A 23132-nucleotide genomic window follows, 5' to 3' on the forward strand; every position below is an offset into this window, starting at 1 on the left:
GACCATTCTCTCTCTCCCGCCCTGGTAACTTCGGACCTCTTCGGCTTGTTTTTTGACTTCGCTTTGACTCTCCCTCGGATTTGATGACTTTGAAGGATGCCTGCGCCCTTCAAGAAATGTGATGCCTGCGGGGGCAAGGTGCCCGTCCAGGACCTTCACTCCTCCTGCCTGATTTGTCTGGGAAAGGACCATGATGCCAGAGCCTGTCACCTCTGTAAGTCTCTGTCCTCCCAAGCCAGGAAGAACCGGGAGTCCCGGCTGACTTCGGCTATTGCCCTGGGAAAGGTCCGGGAGGGACGTCCCCGCTCATCTTCGCTCCCTCCAGCTGCCCCGGCTGCCCCGCCTGCGTCCTCTTCACGGGCCAGCATTTCTAGTGTGGTCTCTGTCCCGGCCGGGACACGATCTCCGACCGCCTCTGATGTGGCCCGTGGTCCCCCGAGACCCAGTGCCACCGACGAACCCTCCAAGCGCCCCCAGAAAACCTCGGGGACTGAGGGTTTCGAGCCCAGGGAGAGTTCCGGGAGGAAGCCGTCCCCAGAGGGCTCGCGCTCGAGAGAGCGTCAGGAATCGGGAGTCCGGACCGTCTCGCTACCGTCCTCCAAGGCGTCATCGAAGACATCTCGGCACGCCTCCAAGTTGCCTGAGACGGGGGCATCTTCCTCTGGAAAGGCGGTACCATCGGAGAGGGCTAAGCCACCCAAGCCCCACTCCAAGGGAGCCACTGTCCTGCATGACTTGCCGGACAATCCCTTCTTTCCGCCTGAAGACTTGGCGGTGACTCCGACGTCTTCCAAAAAGAGGCGTCACGCGGAGGGCACCGAGGCAGCTCCACCCAAGAAGTCCAAGCCCAAGGACCACTCCGGGTCGGGGCGTCCGGCCGAGTCAAAGGAGCATGCTCCACACAAGCGACGCTCCCCCTCCAAGGAGATCTCGGAGGAGACCCCCTCCAAGAAGACCTTGGGGAAGACCCCCTCACGCCCGAAGAAGACGGTCTCAGCGCAGGTAACCACGGTGCTGGCCACGCCACTCCCGCCGGCCCAAGATCTCGCCGCCGTCAGCGAGCCAACCTCTCCCCAGAGGGAACCATCTCTGCTCTCCGTCGATTCGGATGAGGAGGAGGCTGTCCCTGTTTCCGACATCGACGAGCCACGAGAGTTAGACACCGACATGTTCTTTGACACCGAGACTCAGAGGTACTACATGTCGGTCCCGAAGGAGAGGGCTTTGAGGGAATTCACCAGGCTTAACTTGCGCCCGGCAGTTCCCCAAGGGGACGAGCCATCATCCTCCCATGCGGTGGCCTCGTCCTCGGTACCTCGCCGTCCGCCTTCCGAGCCACCGGCCCCGCAAATCCCGACTCGCACTCCATCCCGAGCCAAGGTGACTGACATCCCCCTGACGTCGGACTCCGACTCAGAACAGGATCCCTTGCCTCCATCACGGGAACCTTCAGATGGAGAAAAGGACCCATCTGACCCGCCTTCGCCGCAGGAGTTGCATCACCCGGGCTCCTCATCTCCCACTGACGATGTTCGCTCCTTCAGCGAACACATCATTAAGATGTGCCGGACTCTTGATATCGAGCTTTCCCCGCCTGAGGAGGAGGCCCGTGATCCGGTAGAACGCCGGGTCCTCGGTCGCGTTCCCACTCCACCTTGCATCCCGATGTTGCCCTCGTTGCAGTCCATTGTGCAGAGGTCATGGGATGCCCCGACTTCGCTCGCCGCGTCCTCCAGGAAGGTCGAGACGCTGTACCGGATCTCCCCGCCGGGCTGTCCGTGGTTGACCGACCATCCCAAGCCTAACTCGGCCATTGTGGAGGGGGCACAGCAGACCTTTGTGCCGAAGCAGGCGACGTCCCCGGCAGACCGAGAGGCCAAAAAGATCGATGGCCTAGCCAAAAAGGCCTACTCTTCGGCCGCCCTCACCATAAAGGCTATAAACTACAACGCCTGTATGGGGGCGTACATCCAGGCCTTGATGGAGGGGATTTCGCCCATCATCCCTGACGTCCCTGATGAGGTCCAGCGTCGCTTGGTGGAGATCCGGGATGAGGCCCACTCGATAGGGAGTTGGATCATCACCGCCTCCAGGAACGTCGCCGACTGCGCGGGACGGGGCATGGCAGCATCGCTGGCTTTGCGCCGACATGCCTGGCTCAGGGGGTCAGACCTCAACGCCAACGTTAAATCGGCCATTGAGGACATGCCCCTGGACGGTACCGGCCTTTTCCACGCCGACACGGATGAGCGTCTGAACCGCAAGTTCAGAATGAAGGCAGCGGCTAAGAAGCACGGGATGTCGTCCACCCCCGTCTCTCCCTTCAGAAGAAGGCACCATCCTTGGCCACCGCAAGGTCAGTCCCAGGGCTCCTTCCCTCAAGACCGTCAACCTCAGCAGCAGGGCTCACAGAGGCGCCGTTACCCCTCGCAGTCTTCCTCCTCTGGCCGTCGTAATTTCCCGCCTCGGTACCGCAAGTCCCGCCGGCAGGACACCGACCAGGGGAAGAAGAGAGCCTGAAGGAACGCAGCGCACTTCGTTTCCCCTTCGCCCTTGTTCTTTCTGGACATCCTGAGGCCTTTTACTAACATCTGGGCCTCGATTACATCGGACTCGTGGGTTCTTAACATCGTCCGCAGGGGATATGCCCTCGAGTTCCAAGAGCTCCCTCCAACCGGGGCCTTTTTGTCCACTCTCCCCTCAGACACCCTTCTCGACGAAGTGCGCACTTTGCTGGAAAAAGGGGCAATCTCCCCTTTACCGCCCGAACAATGCTCTAGGGCTTTTTTCTCCAGGTACTTCACGGTACCGAAGGCGGATGGGGGAATCAGGCCCATCCTGGACTTAAGACAACTGAATCTGTTCCTTGAATACCATCGCTTTCGAATGGTAACCTTGGCCTCCATTCTGCCTTTACTCCATCAGGGTCTGTGGTTCGCGACCGTCGACCTGAAGGATGCCTACTTCCATATCGGGATCCGGGAGTCCCACCGACGATTCCTCGCCTTCGCTGTGGGCTCCGCCGCGTACCACTACAACGTCCTCCCCTTCGGCCTTGCCACGGCACCGAGAGTCTTCACGAAGTGCATGGCACCGGTGGTGGCCTACCTGCATCAGAAGGGGTTCATGGTCTTTCCGTACCTGGACGACTGGCTGTTCACTGCCGAATCCCAGAGAGAACTGCAGGAGGCTCTCTCATTCGCCTTAGACCTTCTGGACTCCCTCGGTCTGGTGATCAACCGAGAAAAATCCCATTTCACACCTTCCAGACAGGTCAAATTCATCGGGGGCATCCTCGACTCCGAAACATGCTCCGCCTTTCTCCCTCCAGAACATTTCCAGGCGCTGATGACTTCTATCAGGCCTTGCATCTCTCACAGACGGGTGAGGGCCAGGGACGTCCAGGTCGCCCTGGGCCACATGGCATCGACGATGTTCGTCACACCATGGTCGAGACTCCACCTTCAACCTCTTCAGTCCTGGTTCCTCTCGGCCTTCTCCCCGATGACAGACCCTCCGTCCAAATGGCTCACGGTACCGAGACCTGTAGCCGCCTCCCTCAGATGGTGGTTGGACTGCCGCAACGTGTGCATCGGAATGCCCTTTCATCAGCCTCAGCCCCAACTGACTTTGACAACGGATGCATCCCTGGAGGGATGGGGCGCTCACCTGCTCGACCTGGTTGTCAAAGACAGGTGGTCTGCCCAGGACAAGCTCCTCCACATCAACGCTCTGGAAATGTTGGCAGTAGAAAAGTCACTGAGGGCTTTCGAATTCGCGGTCACAGACAAGGTGGTCCTCCTGAGAACGGACAACACCACCGTGATGTATTACATCAACAAACAAGGAGGCACCAAGTCAAAGACCCTGCTCGACCTCACTCTTCGCATCTGGGATTGGTGCATCCAGAGGCGCGTCCTCCTCCAGGCGATTCATCTTCCCGGAGAGGACAACGAGCTGGCGGATCGCCTAAGCAGATCCCCTTCGGTGTGCCACGAGTGGAGGCTCCATCTGGAGACGGTCAGCGAACTGTTCGAGCGGTGGGGAACCCCCCGGATCGACCTCTTCGCGACCGAGTGGAACAGCCACTGTCCCCAGTTCTGCTCCAAAAGGCAAATGGACGGATCCCTCGGAGACGCGTTTGCCTTCCTTTGGATGGGAGAACTGCTTTACGCCTTTCCTCCCTTTCCTCTCATCATCAGGGTAGTGTCCAAGATGACAACGGACCGTTCGCATGCGATCCTGATCACCACGTGGTGGCCTAGACAGTCTTGGTTCCCATCCCTCCTCCACCTCTCCAGGAGATGCTTCCTCCGCCTCGACTTCCGTCCCGACCTGTTGTCGGTCCAGGACAGCCAGATCCTGCACCCAGACATCGAGAGCCTGCCGCTGGTGGCCTGGAGGATACAGCCCTAGCCGACCTGCCGGAGGCGGTGAAGACGGTGATCCTGGCTGCAAGGAAACCTTCCACCCGGCGGTCCTATGCCCTGAAATGGAAGAGGTTTAGCCTTTTCCTTGACCGAAAGGGCTTGTCTCCTGCTCAAGTGTCCACTCCAGTGGTGCTGGAGTTTTTGATGGCGCTTTTGGATGAGGGGCTGTGCCTCACATCCATTAAGTGCTATTTGTCGGCCATTTGTGCTAAGTACCAGTTCGGGGGGAGGGCTTCCTTTTTCAAGGATCCTTTGGTGAAGGGGTTCCTCAAGGGATGTGCCAACTTATACCCTCCGGTGTCGGTACCGGCTCCGGCTTGGAGCTTGGAGGCAGTGTTGTCTGCACTCCAATCCAAGCCTTTTGAACCGATGGCCACAGCGGACTTGAGACTTTTGACTTGGAAAACCGCTTTTCTTGTGGCCATCACTTCTGCCCGCTGCGCGGGCGAACTCTGTGCCTTGCGGAGGGACCAGCCCTTCCTGAGGTTCCACAAGGACAAGGTGGTCCTCCGGACAGACATTACCTTCCTGCCTAAGGTTGTCTCCGCGTTCCACATGTGCCAGGACATTGTGTTGCCGACCCTCGCTTCCAATCCGACTTCGGATGCGGAGCGCAGCCTGCACTCTCTGGATGTCAGAAGAGCGCTGGCATTTTACCTGGACAGAACTGCTGCCTCCAGTCGGTCCGAGAGACTTTTCCAATGCTACTCGGAACCGAAGAAGGGGTTGTCCATGTCTGCGCAGAGGTTCTCCCGAGGAGGAGGATCGGGATCCTGTGGAACATCGGGTGCATGGCCGGGTGCCCACACCCCCCTCCATCCCGTTGCTGCCCTCCATTGAGTCCATCGTCCGGAGGTCGTGGGATGCGCCAGCTTCACTCGTCGGATCCTCGAGGAAGATCGAGTCCCTCTACCGGATCTCCCCTTTGAGCTGTTCTTGGTTGGCCGATCACCCCAAGGAGAACTCAGCAATTGTAGAAGGGGCGCAGCAGGGCTTCGTCCCCAAGCAGGCAACTTCCCCAGTCGACCGGGAAGCAAAAAAGGTAGATGGTCTGGCCAAGAAGGCCTACTCGGCGGCAGCCCTCGCAGTCAAGGCCATCAACTACAATGCCTGCATGGGGGCGTACATCCAGACACTCATGGAAGGGATCTCGCCACTCGTCCCGGACGTCCCAGACGAGACCCAGCGACGCCTGGTAGAGATCCGTGATGAGGCCCATTCGATCGGCAGCTGGCTCATCACTGCCTCCAGGAATGTGGCTGACTGTGCAGGACGGGCGATGTCGGCTTCGTTGGCTCTGCGCCGGCATGTGTGGTTGAGGGGTTCGGACCTCAATGCCAACGTCAAGTCAGCCATAGAGGACATGCCTCTGGATGGTAGCGGCCTCTTCCACGCCGAGACCGCGAGCGTCTGAACCGTAAGTTCAGAATAAAGGCGGCGGCGAAGAAGCACGGGATGTCGTCGGCTCCCATCTCGCCCTTCAGAAAGAGGCAGCGCCCGTGGGAGCCGCAAGCTCAGTCACAGGGGTCCTTTCAACAAGACCGTCAACCCCAGCAGCAGGGCTCCCAGAGACGCCGGTACCCCTCTCAGTCCTCCTCCTCCTCTGGCCGTCGCAACTTTCCTTCCCGGTACCGAAAGTCCCGCCGGCAGGATACCGACCAGGGGAAGAAGAGAGCCTGAAGGGTTGCAACGCGCTTCGTCTCTCCTTCCCTTTTCTTTTTGGACATTTTGAGGCCCTTTGTTAACACCTGGGCCTCTATAACATCAGACTCGTGGGTCCTCAACATCGTCCGTAGGGGTTATGCCCACGAGTTCCAAAAGCTCCCTGCAACTGGAGCCTTCATGTCCACTCCCCCCTCGGACACCCTTCTTGACGAAGTGCGCACTTTGCTGGTCAAGGGAGCAATCTCCCCTTTATCACCTGACCAGTCCTCCAGGGCCTTTTTCTCCAGGTACTTCACGGTACCGAACGCGGATGGGGGCATCAGACCAATCTTGGATCTGAGGGAACTCAACCTTTTTCTTGAATACCTTCGGTTCCGGATGGTCACCTTGGCTTCTATTCTGCCGCTCCTCCACCAGGGCCTGTGGTTCGCGACGGTCGACTTGAAGGATGCCTACTTCCACATCGGAATTCGGGAGTCCCACCGGAGATTCCTCGCCTTCGCCGTCGGCTCCACCGCGTACCACTACAACGTGCTCCCCTTTGGCCTTGCCACGGCCCCGAGGGTCTTCACGAAGTGTATGGCCCCGGTGGTGGCATACCTTCATCAGAGGGGCTACAGAGTCTTCCCGTACCTGGACGACTGGTTGTTTGCCGCCGATTCACAGCACGAGTTCCGAGAGGCGGTCTCATTCGCCTTGCACGTTTTGGACTCTCTCGGACTGGTCATCAACAAAGAGAAGTCCCACTTCACTCCGACCAGACAGGCCAAGTTCATCGGAGCCATCCTCGACTCCGACAGATGCTCCGCCTTTCTCCCTCCGGACCGTTTCCAGGCGTTGGTAGCATCGTTGAGGCCTTGCACCTCTCACAGAAGTGTGAGGGCCAGAGACGTCCAGGTGGCGCTGGGCCACATGGCGTCGACGACGTTCGTGACACCATGGGCAAGGCTTCGCCTCCGACCACTGCAGTCCTGGTTCCTCTCAGTCTTCTCTCCGATGGAGGACCCTCCTTCCAAGTGGCTCACGGTACCGAGACCGGTGGCCGCCTCGCTGAGATGGTGGCTCGACGGCCACAATGTCTGCATCGGGATGCCCTTCCATCAACCTCAGCCGCAATTGACTTTGACGACCGATGCTTCTCTGGAGGGTTGGGGCGCCCACCTGCTCGACCTGGTTGTCAAGGACAAGTGGTCGGCCCAGGACAAACTTCTCCATATCAATGCTTTGGAGATGCTCGCAGTCGAGAAGGCCCTGAGGGCATTCGAGCTTACTGTCACAGGCAAGGTGGTCCTCCTCAGGACGGACAACACTACCGTGATGTATTACATCAACAAGCAAGGAGGCACCAAGTCCAAGACTCTGCTCGAGATCACTCTTCGCATCTGGAACTGGTGCATCCAGAGACAGGTGCTCCTCCAGGCGATGCACCTCCCAGGAGAGGACAATGAGTTGGCAGACCGCCTAAGCAGGTCTTCTTCGGTGTGCCACGAGTGGAGGCTCCATCCGGAGACGGTCAGCGACCTGTTCGAGCGGTGGGGAACCCCCCGGATCGACCTCTTCGCGACCAAGTGGAACAGCCAGTGTCCCCAGTTCTGCTCCAGAAGGCAAATGGACAGATCCCTCGGAGACGCGTTTGCCTTCCTTTGGACGGGAGAACTGCTTTACGCCTTTCCTCCCTTTCCTCTCATCATCAGGGTGGTGTCTAAGATGACAACAGACCGTTTGCATGCGATCCTGATCACCACGTGGTGGCCTAGACAGTCTTGGTTCCCATCCCTCCTCCACCTCTCCAGGAGATGCTTCCTCCGCCTCGACTTCCGTCCCGACCTGTTGTCGGTCCAGGACAGCCAGATCCTGCACCCGGACATCGAGAGCCTGCCGCTGGTGGCCTGGAGGATACAGCCCTAGCCGACCTGCCGGAGGCGGTGAGGACGGTGATTCTGGCTGCAAGGAAACCTTCCACCCAGCGGTCCTATGCCCTGAAATGGAAGAGGTTTAGCCTTTTCCTTGACCGAAAGGGCTTGTCTCCTGCTCAAGTGTCCACTCCAGTGGTGCTGGAGTTTTTGATGGCGCTTTTGGATGAGGGGCTGTGCCTCACATCCATCAAGTGCTATCTATCTGCCATTTGTGCCAAGTACCAATTCGGGGGGAGGGCTTCCTTTTTCAGGGATCCCTTGGTGAAGGGGTTCCTTAAGGGATGTGCTAACTTGCATCCTCCTGTGTCGGTACCGACGCCGGCTTGGAGCTTGGAGGCGGTACTGTCCGCGCTCAAGTCCAAGCCCTTCGAGCCGATGGCCACAGCGGACTTGAGACTACTGACTTGGAAAACCACCTTTCTTGTGGCCATCACCTCTGCCCGCCGTGCGGGCGAACTCTGTGCCTTGCGGAGGGACCAGCCCTTCCTGAGGTTTCACAAGGACAAGGTGGTCCTTCGGACAGACATTACTTTCTTGCCGAAGGTTGTGTCTGCTTTCCACATGTGCCAGGACATTGTGTTGCCTACTCTCGCATCCCACCCGACTTCGGATGCGGAGCGAAGCCTGCACTCTCTTGATGTCAGGAGAGCGCTGGCTTTTTACTTGGACAAAACTGCTGCCTCCAGTCGCTCCGAAAGACTTTTCCAATGCTACTCGGAGCCGAAGAAAGGGTTGCCTGTGTCTGCTCAGAGGTTTTCCAAATGGGTGGCCGGTACCATCCACCTCTGCTATGAACTCTTGGGCAAACCTCTCCCTGGCAGGGTTCGGTCCCATTCTACAAGGGCAATGTCAGCGTCTTCCGCATTCCTCTCGGGGATTCCTTTGGAGGATGTCTGTAAGGCTGCTGTCTGGTCCCAACCTCTGACTTTTATCAAACATTATAGGTTGGACACCAGAGCCATTCGAGACGCAGCTTTCGGGAGGGCTGTGTTGGTTTCAGGGTTGCATTGATTGCACTACTGATGGTTTGTGTTTTCTGCATTTATGTACATAATGCCACTGTTTTACATTCTGTTGAATGTTGATTTGCACACTTTCAATGGGACTGGTCTTGCATGACCTTTTATTCCCTTCTCAGGTTTTGCAATGTTATTGCTATGATGAGTTTGTGCATGAACAAAAAGACTGACTCTTTTTATGGTTCAAGGTTTTTATTGTTGCAATAAATATACCTTTGGTTTACCATAGCTTTGGTTTCAGGACACTCCCTCCGCCGCCTACCTAAGCTTGTCAGCCTAAACCCATTTGTATGATTCGCAGAGACCACGAAGAAGAAGGACAGGTTGCTTACCTGTAACAGTATTTCTTCGAGTGGTCATCTGCGAATACATACAAATCCCACCCGTCCATCCCCTCAGTGTCCTGCTCTGATTGGCTCTTTCCATCGCCTGCTTGGCGGAAAAATTGCGGAACTGGGGAAAAGAGCGGGAAGGCAGGGGCCTTATAACAGGTGGGCGGAGTTACCTCCAAAAAGTTTCTATATGTTGCAAAGTAAACTTTGCCCAGTGATTCCAGAAGTTTCCGAACAGCACTGCGCAGGCGCAGTGAAATCCATTTGTATGTATTCGCAGATGACCACTCGAAGAAATACTGTTACAGGTAAGCAACCTGTCCATACCACCTTCCAGAGCCTTGCAGAACAGTCCGGCCAGAGAGAGGAGAAGGAGAGGAGCTGCTTGGCAATTTTCGTTTTCTTTAACTCAACAACTCTGCTCAGGTGGCATCAGGTTAGAATCAGATACTGAAACAGAACCTTCCCTTTAAGTGTAAGATAGCAGCCAGTACTTACCTTTAAAGAAGTATTCCCAGTAGATTGACTGTTATATTTACTACTAAAGACTTTGCAGTATGGACAACGAGGGATCTGCCGCAGTCACCTGCAACTCTTGTGAGATGTTTCTCTTCTTGCCTACAGAAGTGGAGAACTTCACATGCACCAAGTGCAAGTTGGTAGCACTCTTGGAGGAGAAAGTGCAGCAGCTGGAGTCCAGAGTAGCTACACTTCAGCATATTCGGGAACAAGAGGATTTCCTGGACACAATAGAACTAACCATCTTGGATGAGTACCACGCAGAGGAAGATGCTAGGGTGGAAGAGGTCACTTGCCAAACTGAGGAGGCAGACAGCTGGAGGAATGTCACAAAGAGAAGTAAGCCAAGAAGGAATTGTTCGGGGAGCTTGCAGCTAGAGAATCGATTCGAAGCTCTTTCCCTTATCAAGGAGGATGAAGAAGAGCAGCATGGACAGACTTCAGGGACAGAGCAGGGGAGCCTGAAAGTCCCACCCGAGGGAACAGTCGCTGCTAAGCCTCGGAGGAGGCGTGTGGTCGTAGTGGGGGACTCCTTGCTGAGGGGTACAGAAGCAGTGATTTGTAGGCCTGACAAGATGTCTCGAGAGGTGTGTTGTCTTCCAGGTGCAAAGATCCGTGATGTGACAGAGAGGCTGACAAGACTGGTCAAGCCTACTGACCAATACCCCTTCCTTTTGGTCCACGTGGGAACTAATGATACTGCAAGACACAGCATTCAGAACATCAAAAGGGATTACGAGGCGCTTGGTAGGAAGCTGAAAGGAATGGATGTACAGGTTGTCATCTCGTCTCTTCTGCCAGTTGAAGGGCATGGTCCAGGAAGGGAGAGGAAAATAGCAGATGTGAACAACTGGCTTCGCAGATGGTGCCACCGAGAAGGATTTGGATTCTTCGATCATGGGCTGCGGTTCCATGAGGAGGGACTTCTTGCAACAGACGGGTTGCATCTCACGCCAGTTGAAAGAAATGTTTTTGCCAACAGTCTCAAGAACTTGATCAGGAGAGCTTTAAACTGAGTTCCAAGGGGAAGGGAGACAATATTAAGGAAGGCGAAAGGGATGGCGAAAATAGTCAAACTGACATAGAGGAAACAAGGCAAACAGTGCAAGGACCCAACAGTGGGAGGCAAAAAAACTTGCACAGGCAGCAAGTAAAAGGGAACCATGGTCTGCGATGTCTCTACACTAATGCACAGAGCATGGGAAATAAGCAAGATGAACTCGAACTCCTAGTACAAGAAAGCAAATATGATATAATAGGCATCACTGAAACCTGGTGGGATGAGTCTCATGATTGGAATGTGGAAATAGAGGGGTATAACCTTATTAAGAGAAATAGGCCAAACAGGAAAGGAGGAGGAATAGCACTATATGTCAGAGATATTTACACCAGTGAAGAGATCCTGGACATCAATCATGGAAGCCAGGTGGAGAGCATCTGGATAAGAATCAAAGGGGAGGGAAACAACAAGGGTGTTACGGTGGGAGTCTACTACAGACCCCCAAGTCAGACTGATGAATTGGATGATATCGTTCTAGAACAGATGACCACACAGTCAGAAAAGAGAGATGTAGTAGTGATGGGCGACTTCAACTATCCTGATATTTGCTGGAAGTCAAACTCAGCAAAATCCTCAAGGCCTAGCAAATTCCTCACTTGCCTGGTAGACAATTTCATGGTCCAAAAGGTGGAAGAGGCAACAAGGGGGTCAGCTATTTTAGATCTGATCCTAACCAACAAGGATGACTTGGTTAATGGGGTGCAAGTGGTGGGATCCTTAGGTGGAAGTGACCATGTTCTCCTGGAGTTTGTTATACAGTGGAAAGGAGAAGCCAAGCATAGTCAGACACGCATCCTAGACTTTAGGAGAGCGGATTTCAGTAAACTTAGAGAAGTATTGAGGGCGATTCCATGGTCAGAAATACTAAAAGATAAAGGAGTTCAGGACAGATGGGAGTTTCTCAAAAGGGAGATACTGAAGGCACAATTTCAAACAGTTCCAGTGAGAAAGAAAAACGGGAGGTGTCTCAAGAAACCAGGATGGATGACTAAGGAACTTTGAACCGAGCTAAGTTTGAAACGGAACATGTATAAGAAATAGAAAAAGGGGGAAATCACGAAAAAGGAATTCAAAGAAATAGCAGGCATGTGTAGGGGTAAAGTCAGAAAAGCTAAAGCGCAGAATGAACTCAGGCTTGCTAGAGAGGTTAAGAACAATAAAAAGGGCTTTTTTGGATATGTCCGCAGCAAGAGGAAGAAGAAGGAAACGGTAGGGCCACTGCGTGGAGAAGATGGCAAAATGCTAACAGGAGATAGAGAAAAGGCAGAATTACTCAACACCTTCTTTGCCTCAGTCTTCTCAGAAAAGGTAAAGGGTGCTCAACCTGAGGATAATGGAGCAGAGGACAGAATAGGGGAATTTCAGCACAGAATAAGTAAAGAGATAGTAGAGGAACACCTTGTTAATCTAAATGAATTTAAGTCTCCAGGACCAGATGAACTCCATCCAAGGGTATTAAAAGAACTGGCAAAAGTAATATCGGAGCCATTGGCAATCATATTTGAAAACTCCTGGAGAACAGGAGAGATCCCAGCAGACTGGAGGAGGGCAAACGTTGTCCCCATCTTCAAAAAGGGGAAAAAAGAGGATCCCAACAATTATCGTCCAGTTAGTCTGACATCAGTTCTAGGAAAGATTCTGGAGCAGATCATTAAATAGAGAGTCTGTGAACATCTAGAAGGCAATGCCATAATCACAAAAAGTCAACATGGGTTTCAGAGAAACAAGTCATGCCAGACAAATCTAATCTCTTTCTTTGATAAAATTACCAGCTTGGTAGATGAAGGGAATACTGTGGATATAGTATATCTTGATTTCAGTAAGGCCTTTGACAAGGTTTCCCATGACATTCTTGCAAACAAGCTTGTAAAATGTGGGCTAGATAAAGGAACTGTTAAATGGATCTGTAATTGGTTGACCGGCCGAACCCAAAGGATGGTCAGCCATGGCTCCTTTTCATCTTGGAGAGAAGTGACCAGTGGGGTCCCACAGGGCTCTGTCCTGGGCCCAGTGCTATTCAACATCTTTATCAATGACCTGGATGACAGAATTGGGAGCATACTTATCAAATTTGCAGATGACACCAAATTAGGGGGAATAGCTAATACCCCAGAGGACAGGATCAAGATTCAAAATGACCTGAATAGACTAGAAAGCTGGGCCACAGCTAACAAAATGAAATTCAACACAGAGAAATGTAAGGTACTGCACTTAGGGCGGAAAAATAAAATGCACAGATATAGGATGGGTGACACCTGGCTGAATGAAACTACAGTGGTACCCCGGGATACGAATGCGCCGCCTTACGAAATTTCCGGGTTACGAAAAAAAATTATTTAAAAAAACTGTTCCGCGTTACGAAAGTTTTTTCGGGTTACGAAAAAACTTTTGGTGCTTTTCGGGGCTATTTCGCACCAAATCGCGGCTTTTCCCCATTAGCGCCTATGGCTTTTCGGCTTGCGAAAGCCTTTCGGGTTACGAAAGCGGCGGCGGAACGAATTATTTTCGTAACCCGGGGTACCACTGTACGTGTGAAAGGGATCTAGGAGTCCAAGTTGACCACAAGTTGAACATGAGTGAACAGTGTGATGCGGCAGCTAAAAAGGCCAATGCTATTTTAGGCTGCATCAATAGAAGTATAGTGTCTAGATCAAGAGAAGTAAAAGTGCCACTGTATTCTGCTTTGGTCAGGCCCCACCTAGAATATTGTGTCCAGTTCTGGGCACCACAATTCAGAAAGGACATTGAGAAACTGGAGCGTGTCCAAAGGAGGGCGACTAAAATGGTGAAGGGTCTGGAAACCATGCCCTATGAGGAACGACTTAGGGAGCTGGGGATGTTTAGCCTGGAGTAAAGAAGGTTAAGAGGTGATATGATAGCCCTGTTTAAATATTTGAAAGGATGTCATATTGAGGAGGGAGCAAGCTTGTTTTCTGCTGCTCCAGAGAACAGGACCCGGAACAATGGATGCAAGCTACAGGAAAAGAGATTCCACCTGAACATTAGGAGGAACTTCCTGACAGTAAGGGCTGTTCGACAGTGGAATGCACTCCCTCGGAAGGTGATAGAGTCTCCTTCCTTGGAGGTCTTTAAACAGAGGCTGGATGGCCATCTGTCAGGGATGCTTTGATTTGGATTTCCTGCATGGCAGGGGGTTGGACTGGATGGCCCTAGTGGTCTCTTCCAACTCTACGATTCTATGATTCTATGATTCTATGACCATAGAGGACCTAGAAGTTCCTAGACAAAGTGCTTGTTTAGACATTTGTAGGTCCTCCAGCATGATTCCATTATCAATGTCTGGCAGTTGTTGACCATAGAGTTGCACTGGAGGACCTGGAGATTCCTAGAGAGGAAAAGAGTGGTTGTTTTTAATTTGCTTTTTTCCCACATTCACGGGGGTCTTTCACCCCTAACCCCAGTGAAGGTGGAGGGACCGCTGTATTGTTATGATTATTGTTATCTTGTTGTGATTAAGAGTCTTCTCCTTCCTCTTTTCCACCAGGAGAAGATGCCTGGCACGTTGCCGGCACTGCCAACCACTCTTCCTGATGCGGTTCTTCTGTGTCCTGAACTCAGGGCTTCTCCCAATCGAATCAAAGGCAAAGCTGAGAAAGAGGAGCTGCCAGTGTTGGTGCCGGAGATCTCTCTGAAACCCCCTTTGGGTGGTAAATATGGCTCTTGAAGGGGAAGCAGAGGGTGGCTAGGTCAGAGCCTGGCGCAGAGGTTTTGCTGCTCTCTGTCTAAATCAGGGGTAGGCAACCTAAGGCCCGCGGGCCGGATGCGGCCCGGCGAGGCCTTGGGACCGGCCCCAGCCCAGTCCTGCCGCCGATTTCCACCGGGGCCTTTGGCCTCTTGCACGAGGGCAAGGGGCCTTTGGCCTATCAGGAGGAGGCGGGCAACTGGGGACAATTGTCTATAGAAGCCTCAGAAACATGCATTTATATTAACATTTTTTTTAAAATTAGCAAATTTTTTGCGTGTCTTCCATTTTTTTTTTAAAAAAAGTGTCCTCCATTTGAAAATTTTGTCCTACATTTGGCCCGGTTTATTTATTTATATAATTTTTTTAAATTATTTAATTATTTATTTTTTTGGCTTTGGCCCCCCAGTTGTCTGAGGGACAGCAACCCGGCCCCTGGGTCAAAAAGGTTGCCTAACCCTTGTCTAAATCTTTGATAGTCTCCCCAAAATGCCCAGGGAGGGTGGAAGTCTCCCAGTTTTAGAAGTATGTTTAATCATATCCAGGCAGTAGTTGTTGTTGTTGTTGTTGTTGCAGTGGTCCCTCCACATTTGCTGGAATTAAGGGTAAAGGACGCTGTGAATGGGGAAAAAATGCAAATTAAAAAACCCCACTATTATTTCTCCCTGATACAACAGCTTTCTAGGAATCTCCAGGTCCTCCAGTGCAATGTTTGGTTAAAGTTGACCATAGAGTTGCGTTGGAGGAGCTACAAAGGCCTAGTGGAGTGTCCTCGCTAAGAATCTCTAGGCCAGGGGTAGGCAACCTTTTTGAGCTGGGGGCCGGGTTGCTGTCTCTCAGACAACTGGGGGGGCCGAAGCCAAAAAATAAATATTTAAATATTTTTTATAAAAATAATTAAATAAATAAACCAGGACAAATGTAGGACACATTTTCAAATGGAGGACACTTTTTAAAAACATGGAGGACATGCAAAAAAGTTTGCTGATTTTTAAAAAATGTTAATATAAATGCTTTTTTCGGAGGCTTCTATAGGCAATTGCCCCCCTTGCCCGCCGCTTGCCCCCTTTGCCTGTCGCTTGCCCCCCCTTGCCCGCCTCCTCTTGATAGGCCAAAGGCTCCGGCGGCAATCGGCAGCAGGACCGGGCTGGGGCCGGTCCCAAGGCCTTGCCGGGCCGCATCCGGCCCACGGGCCGCAGGTTGCCTACCCCTGCTCTAGGCCCTTCAGTGCAACATTTGGTTAAAGTGATAAAGAGATAGAGATGGAGATGGGAAAAGGGGGCTACAACAATAAAACAAATGGGGTGGGATGGGATAACAGAATGAATTAGTTAAGGGGGTCAAGGCAGGTGTTGAATTTTAGTAGGTAGAAGCTAGAGTGGGGAAAAGGGAGGGAAAGGGGAGAATATAGAAACTATTAGAAGAAGAATATATATTGTATAATAATCTGTTGTCTGGAAATATAACTGTAGAATTAAAAAATTATTTTTAAAATCTGCAAAAGGCGAATCCACAAATGTGGAGGCCCAACGGTATATTTCTGTGTATCCCGCTCTTTTCCCAGAACTGGGACCCAGAGTGGCTCAAAAGAACAGCACCATAAAAACAGAGAAAAGTGATGCGTTAAAATAGAATTAATAGGTAGGACAGCTGAGTTCCACACACTTATCTTTTGTTGGAGTATCTACACAGAAGTAGATGTACTAGATGAGCCGTTTTGCAACATCATTCCCTAAAGAGTGGTTACCAATATCCCCAAGTTTCACCCACTTCTCAGGCAGCATTTCAATTTCTTCCAGGCAAAAATAATAGGAGCATTTTAAGAGACAGAAATTATGTCTGAATAGCGTTTTTGTCTTTGTTTTATATTTGTGAACAAGGAGGACTGATAGCTGCTCAAAACAGCCATTCAACCACCAGCACATCCTAGACTTGGAGGTTTTCCTGCCAGTAGCTGTGGATGCATTTCCCCTGTAGAAATAATGCAGTTCAACACCACTTTAAGTGCTGCACCTCCATCTTATGGAATCCTGGGATTTGTAGTTTTGCAAGATCTTTAGCCTTCTCTGGCAAAGAGTGCTGGTGCCTCACAAAGCTATAAATCTGGGGATTCTGTAGAATAGAACCATGGCAGGTAACATGGGATAAAAGTGTATTATTTCTACAATATAAATGCACCAAATGGCTTAGAAGAAAGGCATTAGAATGGCAGGAAAAGATTTGAGCAAATGCTAGGAGTGCCCAGGGCAGGAAGGCAGAATGGGACCCTCAGACCTGGCATCATATGGGCATTAGACAAATTAGAGGTGCCCGCTGTCCAAGAGTGTAGTCGGGTCCACAGTGCCCCCAAAGGTGACCTCCAAAGTTAAACTTTCTCCACTTAGATGTTTTCTTTGATAATTTCTGCCTCCTCTTTGTTTTTGCTTCTCAGGTCCTAACAATCCAGGGCTTTTGGGCAGCCAGACGCAGCCAAGTGGAGGTAGTGGGATTCGAAACCAAGAATTGCGACTCCCAAAGCACAGACCCAGCCTGGGTAGGCTGAAGCCAGGACTCTGATGTTGTTCTTTTCTGTCTCAAGAATTTTTTAGGGGCAAGAGTGGGGAGAAGATTATGTTTTTAGCTTCTAATTATACATGTATACATGAAGAGGTTTCATGTTTAATTATCATCCCATTTAATAATGTCTGTCCCTTTTGGGGAGTGGCTTCTTCTCCATCCCTCCAATGATCCTGGCTTCTTAACACTCATTCCAATCTTGTCCACCTATTTTATTTGATTATCTTTAAATAAACTTGCTTGTTTCCCTGTCCCTCTCCCCCAAATGCTTTTAATTGCTTGCTACCCACATTTGTTACTGATAAATGCAGTCAAGTTAATTTTGACTTATGACCACCCTATGAATGCAAGACCTCCAAGTCACACTCTCATCTCAGGTCTTGCAAAGTCAGGACAGCTGTGGTTTCCTTGATGGAGCCAATCTTCTTCCAATGCAATCTTCTTCTTTTTCTACTGCCCCCCACCTTTCCTAGCATTATTGTATTTTCTAATGAATCTTGTCTTCTCATGGTATGGCCAAAGTACAAGTGAGTATAAAGTTTCAGTGTAGTCATCTTGGCTTCAAAGGAAAATTTGATGACAGGCTTGATTTGCCCTCAAATGGCAGAATGGGGTTGTACTGGATGACCCTTGTGATCTCTTCCAACTCTATGATTCTATGATTCAACTCTATGATTCAAACTCATTGATTAATAGTTTATGATAACCACACAACTCTCCTCTAGCACCACTTCTCAAATGAGTTAAGACTTTTGTAAACTGAATCTACTGGTTTGTGTCCTCATCTCAGGAGCAGCAAAAAACAAGTTTGCTCCATCTTCTGCATGACATTTCTTCACATATGATGGCTGTATCATATCACCTCTCAGTTCTCTTTTCCAAGCAAAACATATCCAGCTCCCTAAGAGGCTCCTTGTAGGGTTTGGTTGTCAGTTCAATCCCAGCCAGGGGCTCAAGTTGACTTCAGCCTTGCATCCTTCCAAGTTTGCTAAAATATGTCCCCAGCTAGTTGGGGACAATTAGTTTACACACATTTTAAACTGCTTAGAGACTGCTTAGGTGCTATGAAGTGGTATATAAATGAAGCTGCTATTGTTATTGCTATTTGATGGTTTCCAGACCTTCTACTATTTGGGTTGCCCTCCTCTGAACACACTCCAGTTTGCTCACATCTTTCTTTAGCTGTGGTTACCTGGACATAAGATTCCTCCAGGTGAGGTTGCACCAAAGCAGAATAAAGACTTGGGCACGCACTACTGTTTTCCTCAAGTCTGTAGCCCAGAATTGCCTTGACCTTTTTGGCTGCTGCATCACACTGTTGACTCATGTTTAGCTTGTGGTCTGTTAAGAACCCCATACCTTGTTTCACATATTTTCTTTTCAAGCCAGGTGTCACCTAGCCTATGTTTGTGCACCTAATTTTTCTTGCCTGGATGTAGTACCTTAAATGTATTCCTTTGAAACTGAGTTTTGCAAGTTATGGTCCATTCTCCAGTTTGTTAAGGTTATCTTGAATTCTGATCCTGTCCTCCAAGGAAAGGTCATGGCTCATTTGAAGGGAGTGAATGAAATGGTTTCTGCTCTGTCTCTTTGCTCCAGGGAAGCGTTATCAGTGCACAGGAGATGGTTGCCGCCTAGCCTGCCGCACCATGACAGAGCTCTTGGACCACATGCGTGTCCACTACCGTCCTACACAGTCTCTGGAGGGTGAGCCTGTCTTTTTTACAGCCTACCTGGCAGGAGTGTGGTTGGGAGGAAGTGACAGAGGACATGGGGAGTTGTGTATCGCATTTCCTTACTTCCCAGCCATTTCCCAGTATGGGAATAAAAGAACCTGTCTCCCACCCAATCAGACATCAAGATAATATCCAGACCAGAGTCTGGAAATCTTACTGCCTGGCTCTGCAACTCTCGGAATACCATTGCTAATCTTGGCTGGGGGATGCTAGAAGTCAGAGCCTCTCAACTCAAAAGGAAAACCTTATTTACTGTGGCTATTTCAAACCCAGCATGGTATTTCTAAGAAGGACCACCAAAGGATGCCAGTGGCAAGTGTGATCTGATTCTCTGAGATACCCTCTCACAGCCATGGAGGCTTAACTCAAGCCAGCAGGAATCATAGATCCTTCCTCTCATTCTGCTTGAAATAAATCTATGCTTTTGTTCATCATCAGGTTTTGCAGCAGAAAAATGCCACAACCTGTATGACAGAGGAAACAATTTGGGGAGGAACTACAGCTCCCAGAATATCGGGCGAGGGGGTTTCTGGAAGTAGTAGTACAATGTTTAAAACATTTTATAAGTTCTGGTTAATTATGCCTTGTGTGACATTCTGTGACTTGTGCCAGCCATCTGATGGGCCATTTTGCTTCTCTCCTCCAGGGAAGACCTTCCGCTGTTCTACTTTGGGCTGTGTGGAATTGTTCCCTGACATGCAAAGCCTGATGAGCCACATGAAGGTGCACTACAAGCCCAACCGCTACTTCAAGTAAGATCCCTCAGTTCGTTGGCTTCTTTCTCAAACCAGGGGGGAGCTGTTTGTGTCAAATGAATGTATTTTAGAAAAAGGAAGAAAAGCCTGTTTGCTGTTTAATCTGCAGTCATCAATCAGTTCCCATCATTCCTCACTCATGGCTATTGTGCTGTTGGGAATTGCAGTTGTTCCAAGAGCTGCTGTTTGCCATCCCTGGATTAAAGTGACCAACAGAGACACACTCTCCCAGTCTGGTTCCCAGCATGGGTCATCCATCAAGGTGACCAAAGCTGTCTCCATCCCATTATCAGGCCTAAAACCAGACTGAAGTGGACCTAGATAATCTATCCCATCCAACTGGGAAGCCACCACATGCTCTGGTGCTTAGCCTATGTCCCAGGGTGGTGGTCTGATAATTGTAGGAGGAGGAGTGATGTACATTGTTCTGAGCAATATGGTGGAAGAGTGAGAGAGACTTAACAGGCAGCAAAAATGTGTCTCAGGGTATCACAGTCCACAGTGAAGGACCTCGTCTCCTCAGATATCCCACCCAAAATGGGCTACATAAGGAGAGAATACATATTTCTCCCTAGACATATTGGAGAGCAGAGAGGGAGAAGCCCCTTCCCACTTCTGAAGGGCTGGAAGAGGAAGAGGCCATCTCCTTCAGTTTAAGGCAAGGCAGGGAGTTTATCCTGCAGGGCTGTAATTTACAGCTCCCGAAGCCCCCTCAAAGCCACTAGACATGGGGGAGATATTGACATTTCATTTTATTTTTGCAATAGCTTTAAGCCATTGCAGAACATGGTTTTGAAATCACAACATATGCCTCACAAACAAAATTGGCCAAAAATGGAATCAGAAGTTTCTGTTGCCCTAGACATGGTGGAGTAGTTAGTTTGGGGTGGGGGGTGTAGGGTGAAAAGCATCCCCCACCCCAGGTCATAAAGGACACAGAGGGGAACTGGGAGAAAATATGGGTTTACAGCTGAAAATTAAATAATAAAGTAACTAGTGGTCTTGTCCAGCATGGCACGGTTTGGTTATTGGAATACAACTCTGGGGTTTGATTCTCTGCTCAGCCACGGAAACCCATTGAGTGAGCATGTCACACGCTCTCAGCCTCAGGGGAAGGAATGGGAAACCTACTCTGAACAAAGTTGCCAAGAAAACCCTGTGATAGGTTTGCCTTTGGGTCTTCATATGTTGAAAACCACTTGAAGGCACACACATGACATGAAGCCACTGACTATTCTGGCTCCATTTTGGCTTCTTCTATGCATAAATTGGAAATTACTTGAAGAAACACAATAACAACAACTTATTTGGATTATTCAGAGCTTGAGAAAGTTATTTCTTCTTCGTGGTCTCTGCGAATCATACAAATGGGTTTCACTGCGCCTGCGCAGTGCTGCTCGGAAACTTCTAGAATCACTGGGCAAAGTACACTTTGCAACATATAGAAACTTTTTGGCGGTAACCCCGCCCACCTCTTATAAAGCCCCTGCGTTCCCACTCTTTCCCCAGTTCCTTTTTTTCCGCCGCGTTTGCTGCTGTGAGGGAACTTCGCTAGCTTCTATAGCTTCTAACAGATCACTGGTTTTGACCTCGGACTGAATCTGACCATTCTTTGGCTGACCCGGACTTTCCCTATGACCACTCCGTCTCTCTCTCTCATTTTTGACCTTGGACCATTTGACTTTGATTGCTCCGTCTCTCTCTAGTATTTCGACCTCGGACCGCTTGACTTCGGTTGTTCCAACCATCACCATGCCTCCAGCGCCCTTCAAGAAGTGTGACATCTGTGGCAGTAAGGTGACTATTCAGGATTCCCATTCCTCCTGCCTCCTCTGCTTGGGAAGGGACCACGATGTCAAGGCCTGCCCTTTATGCAAGTCCATGACTTCACAAGCCAGGAAGAATAGGGAGTCCCGGCTTACCTCAGCTTTGCTCCAGGGGACCGTCAAGATTAGGTCAGACACCTCGCGTCCGTCCTCTGCCCCGGCAGCTCCAGCGGCGGACGTCCTGACCCGGATCAGTGGTAGTCCCTCCACCTCGATGTCGGCACCGAGTGCCATCCCGGCCCATGCCTCAGCTGAGCCCAGCTCTGCCTTCGACGAGGCTCTGGATTCGGCTATGTCTAAGTCCTCCAAACACCCCCGCAGACTGTGTGGGTCGGAGGCACATACCCCCGGACCGGCCTCTGTGTCCTCCGACAGGACTGCGGCTGTGGGGGACAAGCCTTCCAAGGACAAGCCCTCCTCTAAAAAGGCTAAGGATAAGGCTAAAGTCAAGCCGTCAGGGGATCCGGAATCTTCAGTGTCCAGGGCTCCAGAAAAATCCAAGAGACAGGCCACCAGCGAGACGGCTGAAACGCCTTTGGCTAAGAAGCCTAGGGCCCCGGATGGGACCCCAGAACCGAAAGAGGCTACAAAGACTCCTTCTGAATTGGAACCTTCCAGGAGGGACAAACACACCAAGACGTCAAAAAGACACCATAAGACTTCGGGTACGACAGCGGTTTCTGGAACCGAGCCTGGGCCCGAAAAGCGCCCCAGATCACCGGATCCATCGGCCGCTCCTAGGAAGGCCAGCTCGAAGGGATCCAGGCAGGGTACCCCTGCGAATGCCTCCGAGGGGCGTGTGAGGTCTGCTACTCCGACTCCGTCTCAGAAGCCGAGAGAGGCCTCAGTGGAGTCTCGTGCGCCTACCCTCGCAACGGTCCCGTTCGCCGAGCCGGAATGGAGCCCCGACTCTCGCAGGCGCTCACCTACTCCTGTGCCGCGTCCCATCTGCGCGACGGACCCAGACCTCCTCTACGACTCCGACAAGTACTACGTTTCGGTCTCGAGGGAGGACGCCCTCCAATGCTTCACGACGGCAAGCCGGCACGGCCGGGGAGATCGGTCCATACCGTCTACGTCAGGTCGACGGCCTCTTCCACCGACCCCTGTCAGGCCATCTTCCAAGCAAGCCCCGGATCCGGCGTTGGTCCCGAGCCCTCAGCAGTCGGTCATTCATCTCGACTCGGCTTCTGATGTAGACAACCTATCCTCAGACGAGGATGCTTCCAACCTGGAGATGTCCCCCCCCCGGCTTCGCCTCAGCAACTTCACCGTCCGGAACCGGCCTCGCCTACTGACGACGTGCGCTCGTTTAACGAGCACATCATTAAGATGGCTAATACCTTGGGGATCGAGCTGTCCTACCCAGATGACGGTGCCAAAGACCCAGTTGACAGGAGGGTACATGGCAGGGTTCCTACACCTCCCTCCATCCCACTCCTTCCGTCACTTGAGACTATAGTGAAGAGAACCTGGGACTCTCCTTCTTCGCTGATGGGCTCGTCGAGGAAAATAGAATCCCTATACAGGATCTCCCCAGCCCACTGCACCTGGCTGGCCGACCATCCCAAACAAAATTCCGCCATCGTGGAGTGATCGCAGCTGACCTCCACTC

General features: G+C 51.3%; 1 protein-coding gene across 3 annotated transcripts in view; it reads left to right on the top strand.

Moving 5' to 3' along the window:
• The window catches only part of ZNF414 (zinc finger protein 414), a 52237-nt gene that overhangs the window by 15168 nt on the left and 13937 nt on the right, over positions 1-23132 (top strand). For all 3 annotated transcript variants that reach the window (XR_016277833.1, XM_089496589.1, XM_089496590.1), the window contains exons 2-5: positions 14447-14609; positions 17076-17177; positions 18800-18907; positions 19583-19688. Coding sequence is in view for 2 of the 3 variants with exons in the window: in XM_089496589.1 (XP_089352715.1) it covers positions 14447-14609; positions 17076-17177; positions 18800-18907; positions 19583-19688 (479 nt within the window). In the remaining variant the exon portion in view is untranslated. The remainder of the gene's footprint in view (positions 1-14446; positions 14610-17075; positions 17178-18799; positions 18908-19582; positions 19689-23132) is intronic.

This window comes from Sceloporus occidentalis, unplaced genomic scaffold, assembly GCF_023333645.1.
Source record: "Sceloporus occidentalis isolate IW3139 unplaced genomic scaffold, rSceOcc1.0.p SCAF_91, whole genome shotgun sequence".
NCBI classification, from domain to species: Eukaryota; Metazoa; Chordata; class Lepidosauria; order Squamata; family Phrynosomatidae; genus Sceloporus; species Sceloporus occidentalis.